The following is an 18,584-nucleotide window of genomic DNA, read 5'->3' on the forward strand; positions in this document are numbered from 1 at the left end:
AGCTCTGAGTCCTCTTGGGGAGATGGTGGTGGGGTAGAAATAGATTTATTTATTTATTTATTTATTTATTATGTATATATGTTTGTGTAATTTATTTATTATGTATATATTGCCTATATGTGTGATTGTGTGTGTGTGTATATGGTGTTGTGCATGCCTTGTAATGTATTTTATATATTTTTTGGTTTTTTAAGTCCCTTCTGTTGTGTTTTTCAGTGTTTTTATGAGTGGTGGTCAAACGTTGGCCTGATTGGTGTATTATGCCCAATTTGGTGTCAATTCGTCCAGTGGTTTTTGAGTTATGTTAATACCACAAACGAACATTACATTTTTATTTATATAGATGGTCACTTGTTGGCCTGATAGGTGCATTGTGTCCAAATTTGGTGTCAATTCGTCCAGTGGTTTTGGGGTTATGTTATTCCCACAAACGAACATTACATTTTTATTTATATAGATATACGAAAACAACTGAAGAGAGAAAAGATATCTACTTGCTCTTGTGATGAGAAGGCTGAGAGGAGATATGATAGCCATGTATAAATATGTGAGAGGAAGCCACAGGGAGGAGGGAGCAAGCTTGTTTTCTGCTTCCTTGGAGACTAGGACGCGGAACAATGGCTTCAAACTACAAGAGAGGAGATTCCATCTGAACATTAGGAAGAACTTCCTGACTGTGAGAGCCGTTCAGCAGTGGAACTCTCTGCCCCGGAGTGTGGTGGAGGCTCCTTCTTTGGAAGCTTTTAAGCAGAGGCTGGATGGCCATCTGTCAGGGGTGATTTGAATGCAATATTCCTGCTTCTTGGCAGGGGGTTGGACTGGATGGCCCATGAGGTCTCTTCCAACTCTTCGATTCTATGATTCTATGTGAATGGCTTTAAGAGAATCATAGAAGATGTGAGCCAGGAGCAGAAGGATAGGGACAGTGTGTTCTCCCAACAAAGCTTGTGTTACCTGATATCTGGGAGTCTGTGCCTTTGTGAAACATGCAAGTCAGGGGTTTCAATTGTGATGACTACATTGTGACAGTGGTTCCCACCATGGAGCATGATCCAGAAGGCCAACACCCTCCAGAACATCTATTTGTTAGTTGGCTGAACAGCAGCAGCACATGTTTCAGCAGCTGACAGTCTCAGGCACTAGAGCAAATCCAAAGAGAATTGCTGGAGCAAGTGGCAGCCATGTATCCTGTAAGAACGGACACCACATCTGGGGCTGTGCTTCACTGCCCACCTTCGATTAGGGTGAATAAGATAGGACCAAAGAATCATCCATAAACATCTTTGAGTATATTGCTATTGCACCTGACTGGCCTCAGGAAATCTGGTACAAAATAACAAGTCTCCAGGGTCTGATGAATTATATCCGAAAGATATAGAAGAAAGAAAAATAGAAATATAGATGAGGTAAAGGTTTCCCCTTGACATTAAGTCCAGTCATGTCTGACTCTGGGGTGTGGTGCTCATCTCCATTTCTAAGCCGAAGAGCCAGCGTTGTCCGTAGACACCTCCAAGGTCATGTGGCCGGCATGACTGCATGGAGCGCTGTTACCTTCCCGCCGGAGCGGTACCTATTGATCTACTCACATTTGCATGTTTTCAAACTGCTAGGTTGGCAGAAGCTAGGGCTGACAGCGGAAACTCATGCCGCTCCCCGGAATCGAACCTGCGACCTTTCAATCAACAAGCTCAGCAGCTCAGTGCTTTAACCCACTGCGCCACCGGGGGCTCCCCTTCAAGGTCTAATAATACTAATAATACTAATACTACTACTACTACTACTACTACTACTAATAATAATAATAATAATACCAAGGTCTAATAATACTAATACTACTACTACTAATAATAATAATAATATGACATTATAATTATATATTTATATTACATGTAATACTACTAATAATATTACAATATAATTGGTATAGTACAATATAGCAAGATTTAAAACTGATATTGTGCTATGCTAATAATATAATTGTATGTATATATACCTTGTAAGCCGCTCTGAGTCCCCTTAGGGGTGAGAAGGGCAGAATAAATGTCGTAAATAAATAAATAAAGGTCATGTGGCCAGCAGGACTGTGTGGAGTGCCATTATAGATAGACAGACAGATAAAAATTACTTAAAATTGCTTAAAATTAGGAGTACTATACTTGTATATTCCTGCAGGACAGGGGGTTGACTAGAGCGACATTGAGAAAACCTTCCAATTCTGTAATCTATACTGGAAAATGAACACTGCTGATAGTTTACCAACTACTGTATTATTAGGAATAAAACCTACCAATCCATGTATGTGATTGTGGGAACAGTACATTCTTTCCCAATACTTTTCAGAGACAAAAGAAAACTGAGAAGGAAATACTCTATGATTTTAAAGCCTACCTCACCAGGCCGGATCTTGATAAAAAAGCTGCTGCGCTTGTAAGAAATCTTCAATACTTTAGGCCAAGGAAAACGGTTGATTCGCAATTTATCTTTATAGACAAGGAGGCCACTGGAACAGACTCCCAAAGTGATATCCACACTTTCGAGGTCCTATAAAAAGAAAGCAGTTTCATTTCAAGCGCCTATAAAGCTTTCTTTCAGCACAACCCTCCTGACCACATTTGACCTCTATGGAGCCACCTAAAAACACATAGATTGATTTAATGTTAACACAGTTTTACTTATTACCAGATTACACCCAAATGGGCTTAACTCCAGGAGGCAAATATTTTACAGGCACTTTACAAAACTTATTCCTCCCCTTGACAATATCATCTGTTCTGATACTCATTTTGTTTAGAGATTATATTTAATACTAGCTGTCCCCTGCCATGCGTTGCTGTGGCCCAGTCTGTTGATCTGGAAAATAAAGTAATGAGAAAGTATTGGTTTCTAATATATGCAATTTCTTTAAGCTAGTGGGTAAACAGTATTTCTTGCTGTTTCTTTTTCAGTGTTGATGTGGAGAGTGTCTGGTTTGCCCACCCTGGAACATGCAAGATATCATTGTCCTTCTCTAAGGGTCCCTTTCAAATCTATGATACTATATCTGTGTGTGTGAATCATATCTATCTCTATCTATGGCTGGATGGCTCTTTGTCAGGAGGGCTTTGATTACGTTTTCTTGCCCTGATGAAGGGGGTTGGATTGGATGGCCTTAAGTATTTTCTGATGGTCATAGGGGTTCTGTGTGGGAAGTTTGCCCCGATTCTGTCGTTCATGGGGTTCAGAATGCTCTTTGATTGTAGGTGAACTGTGAATCCCAGTGACTACAACTCCCAAATGTCAAGGTCTATTTCCCCCAAACTCCATCTGTGTTCATATTTGGGCATATTGAGTGCTTGTGCCAAGTTTGGTCCAGATCCATCATTGTTTGAGTCCACAGTGCTCTCTGGATGTAGGTGAACTACAACTCCCAAACTCAAGGTCAATGCCCACCAAACCCTTCCAGTATTTTCTGTTGGTCATGGGAGTTCTGTGTGCCAAGTTTGGTTCAATTCCATCGTTGATGGAGTCCAGAATGCTGTTTGATTGTAGGTGAACTATAAATCCCAGCAACTACAACTCCCAAATGACAAAATCATAATGTTTTGCGTGATGGTCACTCCTTGTGTTGTGAGACGCTTTGTTGACAATTTTGGTGTGATTTCGTTCATTGGTTCTTTGTTTTTAAGGTACTCATTATGCACAGAGCATTTGTATATAGATAGATATGGATGTATTAACACAATTCAATAAAAAAGGTGCCTCATGAATATTTATTTACCAGACCTTGGAATTTTCCTTCAAGTAGAGTTAATGCAAATTAATTCAATAATGTTAAAGGACATTCAGCTATTAAGAGGTGAAAGCAAAGGCCAAAGCTGCACAACATATATTATGGACTTAAGGGAGGCATAAATCAGGGGGAGCTAGACCTAGAAAAATAAGAAATGAAACTTGTAAACCTTGCTCTATATGAAGTGAGCAAGATAAAAGACACAAGAATGAGGTATTTTAAATCAGATAACTGCAGATTGTTTCACTAAGGAAATAGAAATCTAAGACATTGGCTCAGGAAAGATATAGCAAAAACCAAGGCTAGAACGAAAATACGCAATGAACCATATTGATGACACTCCAGAGAAAACCCATACAAATAGTCCAAAGTTTATGTTCTAACTATCCTTATCCTTTTATCCTTTACAATTTTAGCTTGTAAATCGCCTAGAGCATCTTGGATGGAGGGCAATTAATAAGTAATTAAATGATGATGATGATGAACTAGAGGCAGAAGAAAAAAACTTAAAGATACTATCCTGGAGCCCAGGAGGAAATTTATCCTACACCAAAACAGGACTTGTTACTCACAGGTAAATAAAATGCTAAAGTAGTAAACAGAGCAGAATCAAAGACTTGGCTTAGAACAGATAAAAGCAGCATTGATATTGCCTGATAGAAATCAAATACACTACATAATTGGAAGCAGACAACAAGCTCCATTCTTTCTGTAAAAACAAAACCAAGAACAGATTGTGGCACAGACCATGAATGACTAACAGAAAACTTAAGAATAAAATTAAAAAAGAATAGTAACTATTTTGATGAAATACAGGGAAGAACATCTCTATAGGATCTGTAGCCAAACACAGAAAGAGATCATCGATGAGCTCAGTTAAACAATAAGTGTTCAACAGTAGATGAAACGTAGCATGTTAGATGCAGCTCCTCTGCTTCACCACTGACAATGGCTGTCAGTGGTGTAACAATGTTGTAGTGCAACAATGGGAGAGACACAGGTTGCTGCAATTGATGTACCGATTGGTTATGATGTTCCATGTAGTAACACTTTCAACAAATTGCAGTTTTAGTTGTTATTTTATGGCTTGTTGCAGCAGGTTGGATTAAGTCACTGTAAATGGTTGCCCCATTTTTAGACATGAAATACATCCCATGTTGTATGCAATTATATTATTAGGATTTGAGTTGTAGCCATATTAGCCTATAAACCAGACAGGCTGAGAAACCCCTTGGGTTTCCCCCTGTATTCACTACCTCATAATCTTACCATTTATATGGAAGAACTGGATAAAGGTTGAAAAAATAAATATGAAAAGATTTCCTTCAACAAAAGGAAATATATGAGTATTATATGGTATTTCTTAAATTTTTTTACCTTGGCTTGATGAAGATCAACTCCATACATAGATAGCTTTTTGGCATTCTCAAGAAACTCAAGATCAGCTTGAGCTGGAGTCATAGATCTATAAAATAAAATGGAAAGGAGACAGTTGACCCCTGATTTACTTATCTTGCAATTTATTTTTAAATATTGGTTTCAGCTACTTATTAAGCCCAGTATCCATATTTCACAAAAGAACCATATGCCAAAAAGAGGTTTTGAAAACCTTTATTTCTCTTATTTCTTCAATACAAGTTTTTTAGCACTATTATATTTATTATTTATTTGAATGTTTATTAAAATCTGGGGGTCCCTGGTGGCGTAGCAGGCTAAACCACTGAGATGCTGAACTTGCTGGTTGAAAGGTCGGCGGTTCAAATCCGGGGAGCGGGGTGAGCTCCCACTCTTAGCCCCAGCTTTTGCCAACCTAGCAGTTTGAAAACATGCAAATGTGAGTAGATCAATAGATACCGCTTCTGCGGGAAGGTCATGCTGGTCACATGACCTAGGAGGTGTCTACGGACAATGCCAGCTCTTCAGCTTAGAAATGGAGATGAGCACCTCCCCCCAGAGTCAGACACGACAGGACTTCAAGTCAAGGGGAAACCTTGCCTTTGACTATACCTTTACCTTGACTTTATTATAATCCAAACTCATTTTATGAAAGAGAATTTCCATTTGACATATAGACTCACAAATGAGAAATTAGATTGAAATAATGTGGGTAGGAACGCAAATCAGGAAGGAAAATGCTAGGGTTAACAAGCTCTGCATTCCTACATTCATCAACAGCTCGTTTGCATCTCAGTACCAGTTCCTGGGTCCACAGCAAGAGCTAAAATAATTTTTTTCAAGATGATGTTCCAATGGTATTTGACTCCTAAGAGGTTGGCTAAAATGAATAAAAACACATGCTGGAAAGGTATCAAAGAGGTAGGATTTTTTTCTGCACATGGTAGACCAACATTACAGTACAACAGTTTTGGAACTTTGAACAAAATCTACTGCAAAAAATTTTTTAAAGTCATTATCCAATTATACCTAAACTATTTTAATAGGATTACAAAACAAACAAGTGACATCAATAAATGCAAAAATATTACAATATTTGATCACTGCGTCAAGAATGTTATATGCAAAAAACTGGGAAAAGTCAAGAACACTAACAGCAGAAGAGTGGATTATAAAAAAAATAATTTGGCAGAAGTGGATAAGTTAGTAATGACAATCAGTGGAAAAATCAAAACTGGAAACTATTTCTAAATTTTATGAAAAAAAGAAAACGACGCACAATTATAGACTGAGGGATTCAAATAGGCTGAAGCAGAAGAAATGTAATGCAAGGAGATGGAGAAGATTCACAGGATTCACAAGACAGATCAGAAACATGTTAGAGACATTACTATCAGATTTGTAAGATTTCCGAAAAAAGTTCAATTATACCAAATTATGAGGAAGAAAAACAAATGGCTCGTATAGGAAAGGCACGTGATATCTTCTAGAACCTATCAGCTAAGTCAATAAAAATTGAATGGAGGCCCATGACAAAAGTACTCAGATAAGCAGGTTTGGGTAGAGATGGAGTTTCCCCTTCAAAATTATGGTACAGAGCAAAAGATGTGATGTTGGCAGCTGCTACAAGAGAATTGTTTAGACATTTTAACTTGTGGTTTTAGATTTATCATTGTACATATCTGGTTTTAGAAATGTGGGTTTTAATTGTTTTTATTTATAATATTAGGAGCTCTAACTTTGTAAGTTTTTTTGTCGTGTCAGGAGTGACTTGAGAAACTGCAAGTCGCTTCTGGTGTGAGAGAATTGGCCGTCTGCAAGGACGTTGCCCAGGGGACGCCCGGATGTTCTGATGTTTTATCATCCTTATGGGAGGCTTCTCTCATGTCCCCGCATGATGAGCTGGAGCTGATAGAGGGAGCTCATCTGCGCTCTCCCCAGATTCGAACCTGCGACCTCTCGATCTTCAGTCCTGCTGGCACAGGGGTTTAACCCACTGCGCCACCGGGGGCTCACTTTGTAAGGTGAATAAATAACACCAGCAGCAGTAGAAACAGAATAATAATAAACAATATATTTCCTTTATATCCTGCTCTATCTCCCTGAGGGGACTCAAAGCAGATTTTAGAATACATATATGGCAAACATTCAGTGCCATTATACAATTAACAACAAAGACAGAGAGTACACAGACAGAGACAAAGGCTTCCCCCTTTCCACCTCTGGAATCTGGAGGCTATGCTCAACTCTGGCCATGGGGAGGTGCTCTTGTTCCATTTTCCATGCCGTGGAGCCTGTTGTGTGTGGACACCATCCTGCTTGAATTACCGGCATGTCTGCATGGGCGCCTTTTACCTCCTCACCAAAGTGGTACCTATTGATCTACTCACATTATTGTTTTTGAACTGCTAGGTAAGCAGAAGCTAGGTGTGCTGGCACAGCTGTGCCAGGAGATTTGAATTTCTTTTTCTTGCACTGTTAGTTTGCATTAATTTATTTGTGCCTTGCATTTTGCAATTGGGTAACTTTCCCCAGGTTGCAATCAAAGGGCCAACAACCTATCAATCATCATTAGAGCCTTTAGATCCACTCCTTTCTCCAGGTTTTGGAGGGAAAAGGGGACTTTTAGTTCAGTCTCCCAGTTTGGAGCCTTACAGCAGGACGTGTGGGCTTTCTCTGTCCCACCTGCAAAAAAGCTTCACTTCTTACAGCTTTGCTGGGGAAAAAGGAAAACCTCTACAGCTTTGCTGGGGAGTAAAGTTACAGTTCCACAGCTTTGCTGGGGGAATACAGCCAGCTTTGCTGAAAAATAAAGGAATGGTTCCACGGCCTTCGTGGGGCAAATCTACAGGACACCAGCTTGGCAGATCTACAGCAACCATTGCCTGGTAAGGGACCACTCAGGCTATCCATAACACAGCTTGGAGCCGGGAGTTGGGGCCTCACACCAGCAGGGTAAAGAAAGATTGCCCAAGGAGGGGTCGGAAGGTTTCCCTAAAGAGGAAAGGAACAGTTTATCAAGCATTTGCCTGTCCCTTGTCAGCAGATCGAGAAAGCTACTAGTTTTTCAAGATTACAAAGCATTTAATTCATTTGTTCAAAGATTTAAGCCTTAATAAAGAACTTTATTTATTTATTATTCAAACTTATATGCCTCCACTCCCCTGGGGCTCAGAGCGGCTTACAAGAACAGGCTAAAATCGAACACAATTTTAAAAACAATTTAAAACAATTTAAAAACAATTTAAAAATTTTGTTGAACCTATTTTGAGCCTCTACACAACTTTGTGTTGGGAAACCTATGGGACCCCTTAGCTGAGGCACCCCGGTGTCCCGTAGGGCATACAGAAAATACGTCCTGTAAACAGACATTGTCATAGGCCCAGCGTGCGACAGCACACTAGGGTTAATGACAGATACTCAGGCTCGGGCTAATGGCGGGAGCTTTGAACTGCCAACCTTCTGGTTGGCAAGATTTTCTGCAGCTGGCAGTTTAACCTGCTGTGCTACAGACGCAAGAGTGTTTGGAATCACTGAAGAGGATAAAGCATTGTTAGGACCAAGATAAGATGTATGATGAGCTTTCATATAGTCCTTTAAATCCAATCTGAACAGAAAACCATGTTGATTTCTGTCTTGAAATGTGTTTTGCCTACTGAGTTATATATCCCTGGTAGACAAAGACATGTTTCATTGTCTTACTCTTTTCTAGTCAGGTCTACAACCAAAGTATAATTCAAAAAGTTTGAATGTATAAGTTATTCAACACAGATCTCATGGTATGAAACCACTCTTTCATCAACACCATCTATTCAGAAGCATGTCATAATCTGTTACAGAAAGAGCTTCATCATATCATCTCTTGATGTTTTTCTGGGCAGCAGTATTAAGTATTACAATAAAATAAAATCACATCTCCCCTTTACATTAATGACTTACATTATATTACACAAAAGCTTGTAATAGTATGAGCTCTGTATACACACAGGGATATATTCCAGGATCCCATGTGGATTCTTAAAACTGTGGATAAGAGCAAATCTTATGTTTTCATGAGACCTGGGCTGGAATTGCACAGAATTGCACAGGAAGTCTTAGAGAGGCCTACAGACTTGGGGCAGAGCGAGGAACATTTTGGAGTATAAGTAAGTGTATATTCATGCATACTAAATCTGTGAATAAGGGGGCCATGCTGTCTTTATAGCTAATAGACTGGACACTTACCTGTATGTTTTATGTAGCTCCATAACCTTGTCTTCCAGTTCCTTTGTCTGGTTTGGGGCCAGCTTGAATTCAGTGACATAATCTGGACTATGTAGATCTGAGTCATAGTCTCCTAGCTCAGACTGGATGGTGTAAGAACCCAGCAAAGCTAATGTAGCAAAAGAGCAAGGAAGTCGACCGCTGATTATGTCTTTTCTTAGTTGCAGACACAAATAATATCTAGAAGGATGAAAAAGGAGGTATTGTAATGCATAGTTCAAAACTTCAGTGAAAGCAGTGGTTGCCAGCCTGTGCTCTGCAGAGCCCAAATCCGAATGCTCTTCCCAAGGGCTCTGCAGCCACTCCAGAAAAATAAAATATATAAAAATGGAACAAAACTAAATAATAAGAAACAAAAAGTAGAATCAAGATAAGAAAACTACAAATTATATTCTGAACAGAATTTTGCCAAGTTGAATTTCACGCCTCCTCTAGCAGAGGACACTTGGTCATTCTGCTGCTACCAGCTCCAAAATAATTGTAGAGAGAGATGGACAGACGACAAAACTGAGCAGAGACACCGGCCTAATGCTAACATTCTGTTGCATGCCATGTTTTAATGGAACTGAATGTTCAAGGGATTTCTTGGAACTGAACTGCACATTCAAGAGGTTTATCGCTCATTCTTGACCCTTTGAGAATTCCTGGACTCCACTCAAAGCTTCTCAGAACTTAGCCCCATTATCAATAGAGGCTAGCTAGTCAATTTGGAGTCACTTCACAGTGAATTTTCATAGTGATAACATTGTGATTTCTTAGCAATTTTTGCGAGTTTTCTGTGCATTTGACCTCTTTGTGAGGTTGAGTTGTGTAGTTAGTAAATGTTCATTAATGGTAGGTTTTGTTCTACTCACATGTTTGAACCTCAAAATAATGTGATATATTTCTGGTAGAAAAAAATCTATATTATTGATGGACTCAGGTGATTTTATTGGTTTTCAAGTAGGTAAGTACTTGTCAAGGAGCCTCTGGTGGTGCAGCGGGGGTAAACTGCTGAGCTGTTGAACTTGCTGACTAAAAGGTCGGTGGTTCAAATCCTGGGAACAAGGTGAGCTCCCGCTGTTAGCCCCATCTTCTGTCAATGTAGCAGTTCGAAAACATGCAGTAGATCAATAGGTACCACTCTGGTGGGAAGGCAATGGTGCTCCATGTAGTCATGCCTATGGCCACACGACCTTGGAGGCATCTATGGACAATGCTGGCACTTCGGCTTAGAAATAGAAATGGGCACCACCGCCCAGAGTCTGACCCGGCTAGACTTAATGTCAAGGGGAAATATTTACCTTTACCTAAGTACTTGTATTTTGTTATAATTTTTTATTTGCTTTATTCTGTATTCTGGGTTATGAAAGATAAAGTAAGTTATTCTCATATTCCTGTGTAATTTCCTTTTAGGCAGGGATCACTGGCTTCAAACAGGTACTTTGAAGAAAAAATATGTTTCTTTCCCCTCTTCCTCCCCCCATAACACTACTCCTTAAAAACCATTAACTTGTAAGATGTAGGGCAGACCTAAGGGGCTCCACTAAAAAAAAATGATTCTAAAAAGGGCTATGCAGTCCAAAAGGTCTGGAACCACTGGGTTTAAAGCATCATTTTCTCTGTAAATACCTGGTATTGGCTGCGATTGCATCAAAAACCTTGTGAGGGCCCCCCGACTCTGGAACTCTCTACCTAAAGATATCAGGCAAGCCCCCACTTTGGCAGTCTTTATGAGGAGCTTGAAAACGTGGCTGTTCCAGTGTGCCTTCCCTGAATGAAGGAAATAATGCCCGATCTGATCAATTTCCTTCTATACATCCTCTGAAGCACTTTATCTATCCGTTGGATTGATCCCCCCATATCACTTTTGAAACACCCATGCCTAGACATACCCTACTCTGTACACGCCCAGGGTTTAAAATTTTTAATCTACATTTGGCCCTGCCATGATGTTTTTAAATCTTTTGTGTGTTATTGCTTATATGTTTAATTGTATTATTTATATTGTTTTATTTGCTTGCTTGTTTGTATTTGTATTTGACAGGCTTGGCCTCATGTAAGCCGCCCCAAGTCCCTTCGGGGAGATGGTGGCGGGGTATAAATAAAGTTGTTGTTGTTGTTGTTGTTGTTGTTGTTGTTATTATTATTATGATCAATAGAGGCAGCACACTCTGCCTAATCAAAAACTAATCTAAGATTATTATGTGGAATAACTCTTTGATTCATCCCCCCTTCCCCCAAAGAATAACAATATGAATATGAATCTACATTTTAGAAAATAGAAGCTGTGCTTTTCATTAAACTGTGTGCACTCAATAAACCTCTTCCCTTTGAACCTCATATCTTCCCACCCTCCAGAACATCATATAAAAACTGCCTTTGAAACAGTCCTAGTTTCAAAAATACCCTGTATATTCCGGCATATAAGACGACTGGGCGTATAAGATGACCCCCAACTTTTCCAGTTAAAATATAGAGTTTGGGATATACTTGCCATATAAGACCACCCCTCTTCCAACACACACCAAATAGAAATGATAAAAGCATCAGATTTAATTTCAATATGGTAATTTTCCAATTACTGTACCTCCTTCTCTGCCTCTCTGATCTTGCACATGCGCACCTGCACCGCTTCACTGCAGTCTTCAGGAGCGAGATCTGAGAGGCAGAGGAGGAGGTATGGTAATAGGATACAAGGGCGGGCCAGACAGGTAAAGGAGGTGTGTTTTTCTGGTCCCAGAGCCACTCTATCTCTTTTTTCCATAACCTGGACGCCTGCAGCTTGCTCCGCCCTTAACTTACACCTTCCCGGTGAGGCGCCCTTTCACCTCCCCATTGGGACCACATTACGTCCACGAATCCTGATGAATGGATTTTCTTCTACCGTACTTGTACAGCGTCACCCTTAATGCTTTCATACAGTCGCTGCATACAGCAGGGCAGCGGCCACTGCCACTTTTCAGCTCCCCCCACCATATGTGGTAACCACAGATTCTCCAATCCAGATTGGAAGTTTCAGCACCCGCTCTATAAGACGACTCCCAGCATATAAGACTACTCCCGCATATAAGGCGACTCCCATGCATAAGGCTACTCCAGCGTATAAGACAACTCCCGTGTATAAGATGACCCCTGACTTTTGAGAAGATTTTCTTGGGTTAAAAAGTAGTCTTATACGCCAGAATATACGGTAATTTGCCAAGTGTCATGGCAGCCAAAGGTTCCTTGGGCTTTCAAAACTAGCCACAAAGTTCTTTCAAACTCCAAAAGTATGCTTCTCTGAATATTACACAGAACACTGAAGGTGACAGATAAATAAGATCAAAACTAAGATCCAAAGAACTACATGAGTATCTCACATCTATCACATTTACAGGCTTCCCAAATAAAAGCATGATTTGATTGTTAGTGTTAGAATTACAAACCTTGTTATATCCTCTGTCAGCTGAGCTGGATCTGGAGGATAAAACTTGACATTAAAGGTGAAATCCCAGGGGCCTCCTGCAATTAAGAACAGATTTGCTGTGAGTTTTTTATTTTAGAGCAGGTGATGCCCTCCAGAAATCACTGAACCACAGCTTCTATAACCCCTTTTCATTGTTCATACTGGTTGTTGGTTCATGCAGCTTCGAGTCCTATAATGTTTGGAAGGTCCATCCAATCCTCCAACTTCTTTATACTGTAGTATCATTTGAAAGTAATATAAATTACAGCATTAAATTCTTGGTTATTTGGTTTATTAGACATTGGGTATCGCTTGCAGCCCATGATTTACAAAAATGAGGACAATCACAAAGTAAAAATAGATACTTGACTGTGTCATAAGAAGATTTTGTTCTAGAAAAGGACAGTATTAAGGCCAACTGCAGCTTGTCCTTACTATTTTCTGTTATAAAGGAACTCGATTGTGTTTGGTCTTTTATCTACATGCAATTAAAGCTTTGTATTATTCTTTAACACTACCTTTAACACTTGAACTCCTGAATATATTTTGTTCTGGAAATGCTAGCACGGAAAGATACCAAGAGCAATATTCAGGTTGTAAATGTCACTGCAGGGTCAAAGCAAGTGTGTACGTGCTTCCTCCATTGATTAGATTAAGGGAATCCTACCAGACCGATTAAGGAAAGCCTAAAACCCAGCAAAACCATGGAGGCATCATTACACTGGCCAATCTAGAAAGCTACTGCCAGAAGTGCTTGAGCTAAGCATTGAAAAATCTGAGTTCCTCTCAGAGCATGATGGGAGTCGACGTTTCTCTCTCTCTCTCTCTCTCTCCGTTTCTCAACCAATTACAGGCCTGGTTGTGCCCATGCTCTGACTGGCTGAGAATGGACACAACCAGGAACTACAATTCCCAGAACCCTCTCTTGGATTAGTCTTGTTCTGAAACTTGGCAGGCCTGCAGTTGTAAATGGGGTCTAAAACTGAGGTAGGTTTCATTTATTTATTATTTATTTATTTACTACATTTATATACGGCTTTTCTCCCCCTAAGGGAACTCAAAGGGGTTTCCAACATTATAAAGACAATATTCAATGCCGTATAGACATGTGAAAACCAAAAGATAATAAGACTATAACATATAACTATAAATTAACCTAACCAGATTAAAACATAAAACATCATGAACAAACATAATGCATAATTCATACAGATAGGCCTTAAAATGACTGAGTTTCCCATTGTAGCCAATGGGCCAAATCTTTGCCAAATGAAAACAGCAACACTGTAATCAGCCAGGGCCAGCTAACACATCCAAAGAAAGGAGTCCCTCAGGCAGCAGCCAGCTAGACACTGAAGCTGTAAGGCCATTAAATGCTAATCAAGGTGGCCATTTGCAACATTCACACTTGCCTCCAGCAGACAAGAGTTCTTTCTCCCACCCTGGACATTCCACAGATATATAAAACCCACTTTCCTAGCCTCCAACAAACCTCCCAACCTCTGAGGATACCTGCCATAGATGTGGGCGAAACATTAGCTTCTGGAACATGGCCAGACAGCCCAGAAAACTCACAGCATCCCTACGGATAAGTTGACCCGAACTTCTAAACGTATACATGAATGTATAGAGTACATACTGAGTAAAATGTATGCTGATCCTTTCCACCACTCTTACATGAATGTCAGGAATGGCGAGTGTAAATATACCAAAGCCACAAAATAAACACCTTCAATTTTAAAGAAAAAAAGAAAGAAAAGAAAGGCAAGGTACGTACCGTGAACCTGTCTTTTAATCTCTTTGGCAGCATCCATCCATATCTGTAAGAATATGGAAGCAATTATTCATTATTACATTTGTCAACTTTTGGGAAGAACATAAAAATGTATTGTCCTAAAATTAAAACAGCAACGGTGGATAATACTTGGAGTATTTTAGAGTGCAGTAAATGTATTAAATATTTTTATTTAGAATAATGTGCTCCCAAGAGTGGAGCGTGATAGAAAAGAGGTGAGAACATTGAGATTATAATTAAGATAAAACGTATTCACATACATTGAAAGTGGGGGAACATTGTGGAATAGGTAAAGTATCGAAAAGTAGCTGGGGAAAGAAAAAGGTGAAAAGGAGAGAAAAGAAAAAGAAAGAAAGAAAGAAAAACGGGTGGGGGATAGGAAAGAACACGTAGATGACCAAAGAGCTGGTCTCTAACAAGATAGTGTGCTTCCAGGCTCTCCAGGTCCAAGTTTTGTTCTTCTTATCCAAGACTGATTGTCTTTCTGTCTTCTCCTTTATAGGAACGACGGTCCTCTTGTTCTTATTTTTATTATCTATTTTTATTTTCTTCTTGTAAAATATATATATGTATTTTAGTTTATATTATTATTTATTATTATATTCTTATTCGCTCTGTTGTATTCTTAGAATATTTATTTCCTTATTCTCCTATTCAAGGAAGTTTAGAAATTTGTCCCAATTTGTATCTTTTGTTTTAGTTATATTTTGTGACAACCTTTGAGTTAATAAGTCCATATTCATGATCTCTAAGGTTTTGACTATCCACTGCTCTATCGTGGGTGTTTCTTTATCTTTCCAGAATTGAGCTAATTTTATTCTTGCTGCTGTTACTATATAAAAGAATATTTTACTTGTATTGCTGTCCATGTCAAAATCTGTGATGCCCAATAAAAAATATTCCGGCTTAAAGTCAAATTTGATTTGTAAGATTAATTCTGTTTTTTTTATAGATCTTATGCCAGAAAGTTTTGACTTTTTTGCATTTCCACCACATGTGGATAAAGTCTCCTCTTTGTTTACCACATTTCCAACATTTTCCCTCTTTCCTTCCTTTGTTAAATTTTGCTATTTGTACTGGGGTTAGATACCACCTGTGAAAGAGTTTTAGCCAGTTTTCTTTAAGCTCGGTAGAATATGTAAATTTCAACTTCCTTAGCCATATTTCTTCCCACTCTGAGAAACTGATTCTGCGGCCTATATCTTCGGCCCATTTTATCATTGATTCCTTCACCTGTTCCCCTTCCGTTGACCATCTTAACAAGTGTTGGTATAGTTTTTTAATTAGTTTTATTTCTGTTTTCATTATCTTATCCCAGAAAACTTCTTCTGGTTCAAAGCCCACTTTTTTGTCTTTTTCAAAGTTCTCTCTGATTTGGTAGTAATGAAACCACGAGATGGTCGAGTCTGTTTGATTTAGTTCCTCTTGGGATTTTAAGAGTAATGTTCTGTCCTCTTCTTTTTATTACTTGTCTATATGTGAGCCAATTTTCTCTTGGGATCTCTCTTCTATGGTCTGCCTCACTTGGTGAAATCAGAGGGGAGTCTTATTATGCAATATTCCTGCTTCTTGGCAGGGGGTTGGACTGGATGGCCCATGAGGTCTCTTCCAACTCTTTGATTCTATGATTCTATGAATCTATCTTTGTATTTGTTCCATATCCGAAGAAGCGCGGATCTGATATAATGGTTATTAAAATTTCTTTCTGTTTTGGCTTTCCCTCTCCACAAATATTTGTGCCAGTCCTGAGTAAGGTCATTGCCTTCTAATGCTAACAGCTTCTTTTTTTCCAGTGTTGCCCAATCCCTTACCCAGCTAAGGGCTGCTGAGTGCAGTAAATTTAAAACACATTATGAACAAACTGAAATACCATCATATAAATGATTAATTGAACAATTAAAATTAGGTCTTACATTTATTATCACACTATATCATCAATGTTGTTTTTGCATTCAAATGTGTCTTTTAAAGAAGTGTATACCACTAACTGAGATTATAACAGATGGGGAGGATTTAATCATTTATTTTTTATCCTACAATCAAAACAAAATTATTTCTCTGAAAATACAATTAGATTAAAATTTCACATCAGTACTCTCCCAAAACAAATCCATATCAGAAAAAGGAATTTGGAAAACATATCCAATGAAAGATAAACCCCTCATGCCTGAGCCCACAGATACATGAAGACAAGGTTAAATCCTTGCAATAACAAAAATTAATTAATTAATTAATTAATAATAAAACTTTATTTATATACCGCTCTATCTCTCCGAGGGGACTCAGAGCGGGTTCCCAGGTAACATCACAAAACATACAAAGTAAAACAACATAACCATAAGATTAACAAAACAATATAAGCACAAAAATTGCTGCTAAAACACACATATGTTAAAAGTAATCCTGCCTATTCAAGGCAATTAAAAAATTTAAAAGGCCAGGCCAAGATTTGTGCAAGCCCAAAAATTCTAGTGGGTCCAGGAATTAAGTGAAATGCGATGGTAGGCAACAATAATATTAGGTACGGGTCTGTGGCTGTTCATTCCAGGGCCGATTAGAGGAAAGAATCTGGGGAATTGGTAGGAAGAATAGGCCATATTCGACAATGTGTAAGACTGAGTTAGACCTGGTCATTTTCAAAGGCTTGTTGAAACCGGCAGGTCTTCAAGCTCTTACAAAAGTAGGGGAGGGATGGGGCCTGTCTTAAAGCTAATGTATGTCAGAAAATCAATACTTGAAAACATATAAACACATTTAGTTTACAAAAAAAATTGCAAACGTGTTAAAAGTGATTGGGCAGCATAACTCACTATAGGTTCAGTTCTGTAGTTCTCTAGTGTTTACCATATCATATGATCAAAGCCAATATCAACTGTGTTGCTCTTGCAGCTTCAAGTGTTCATCTAATCTAAGTACAGCCCTGACTACTTTTCTTGCAATTAATATATGCATCTAAAATAGAAATAAAAGCAGTTTTCAACACAATAATGGAAAAAATTGATGCCATACATACATGTGAAAACCAAAACATAAGACTCAGAGTTAGAAACTCTGAATAGCTTTGAATAGCATAAGGAATGGTTAACACCCCTGTGGTGTTTGTTTTGCTGTCTGTGCCCCTTTTAAGAAGATTTCACCTCACTTTCTGTCCCTGTGATTTTGAAAAAAATGGTTTGTTGTGGAAACAAAAATGAGTGATAAAGCTTCAGTTGAGACACCTTTTCCCCATGATAATAATTCCAGATTTCCCTTCCAAGGGGTAAATTTCTATCACTTCCTGTTGTCTCATCCCTGTTCCTAACTCTGAGTCTTTTTAAAATCAAATGTTTGTAACTCTAGGACTGCCTGTATATGCTTCCATTTGTTATTTCAATTCCTACCCTTGAACTCACTTTTAGTGGAAGCAACAATACTAAATTATAGAGAAACTGAAAAAAAGGAAACAAGAAATCCACTTTTAAAAACAATGTACATACTTGTTTACAGTTTAGACATATATGTAATCAGAGAGGAGATGTATGATGTATAGTTTGATATGTAATTGTTGATAGGTATGCCTGTTTTGTGTATGGAAAAATATTTGTATTGTTTTTATTTGTGTTATTTTCTGTTAAAAATCAAAATATTGGAAAAAGTGATTTTGTTTCATCCTAGTTACTATATGTTAATGACACTAAGGAAGAGATAAACAGAATTCAAAATATGAACAGGTTTGCAGCTTAACTCTAAAAAGAGCTTTGGTGGTCACATCAGTCATACAAACCGGAGACATCAGTCATACAAATCTGACAAACCTACATATTCTAACCATGTAAATGTATAAAAGGGCTAGAAAGAGGTTACCTGCTTTTCTCCCCACACAACTGTGACTTGGAAAACAGGTCTGCTGAGGTGAAAGAATAGCCTATTTATCCCACTAAACCTCTTAATCTCTT

General features: G+C 38.6%; 1 protein-coding gene across 10 annotated transcripts in view; it reads right to left on the reverse strand.

Moving 5' to 3' along the window:
* EPB41 (erythrocyte membrane protein band 4.1) overlaps positions 1-18,584 on the reverse strand; it is a 199,458-nt gene that overhangs the window by 82,597 nt on the left and 98,277 nt on the right. For all 10 annotated transcript variants that reach the window (XM_060784647.2, XM_067473651.1, XM_060784643.2 and 7 more), the window contains exons 5-9: positions 14,632-14,674; positions 12,835-12,910; positions 9,389-9,607; positions 5,147-5,234; positions 2,389-2,541 (exon numbers count right to left, since the gene is read on the reverse strand). In XM_060784647.2, coding sequence (XP_060640630.2) covers positions 2,389-2,541; positions 5,147-5,234; positions 9,389-9,607; positions 12,835-12,910; positions 14,632-14,674 — 579 coding nt within the window. The remainder of the gene's footprint in view (positions 1-2,388; positions 2,542-5,146; positions 5,235-9,388; positions 9,608-12,834; positions 12,911-14,631; positions 14,675-18,584) is intronic.

The sequence above is a fragment of the Anolis sagrei genome, chromosome X (assembly GCF_037176765.1).
Source record: "Anolis sagrei isolate rAnoSag1 chromosome X, rAnoSag1.mat, whole genome shotgun sequence".
Lineage (NCBI taxonomy): Eukaryota > Metazoa > Chordata > Lepidosauria > Squamata > Dactyloidae > Anolis > Anolis sagrei.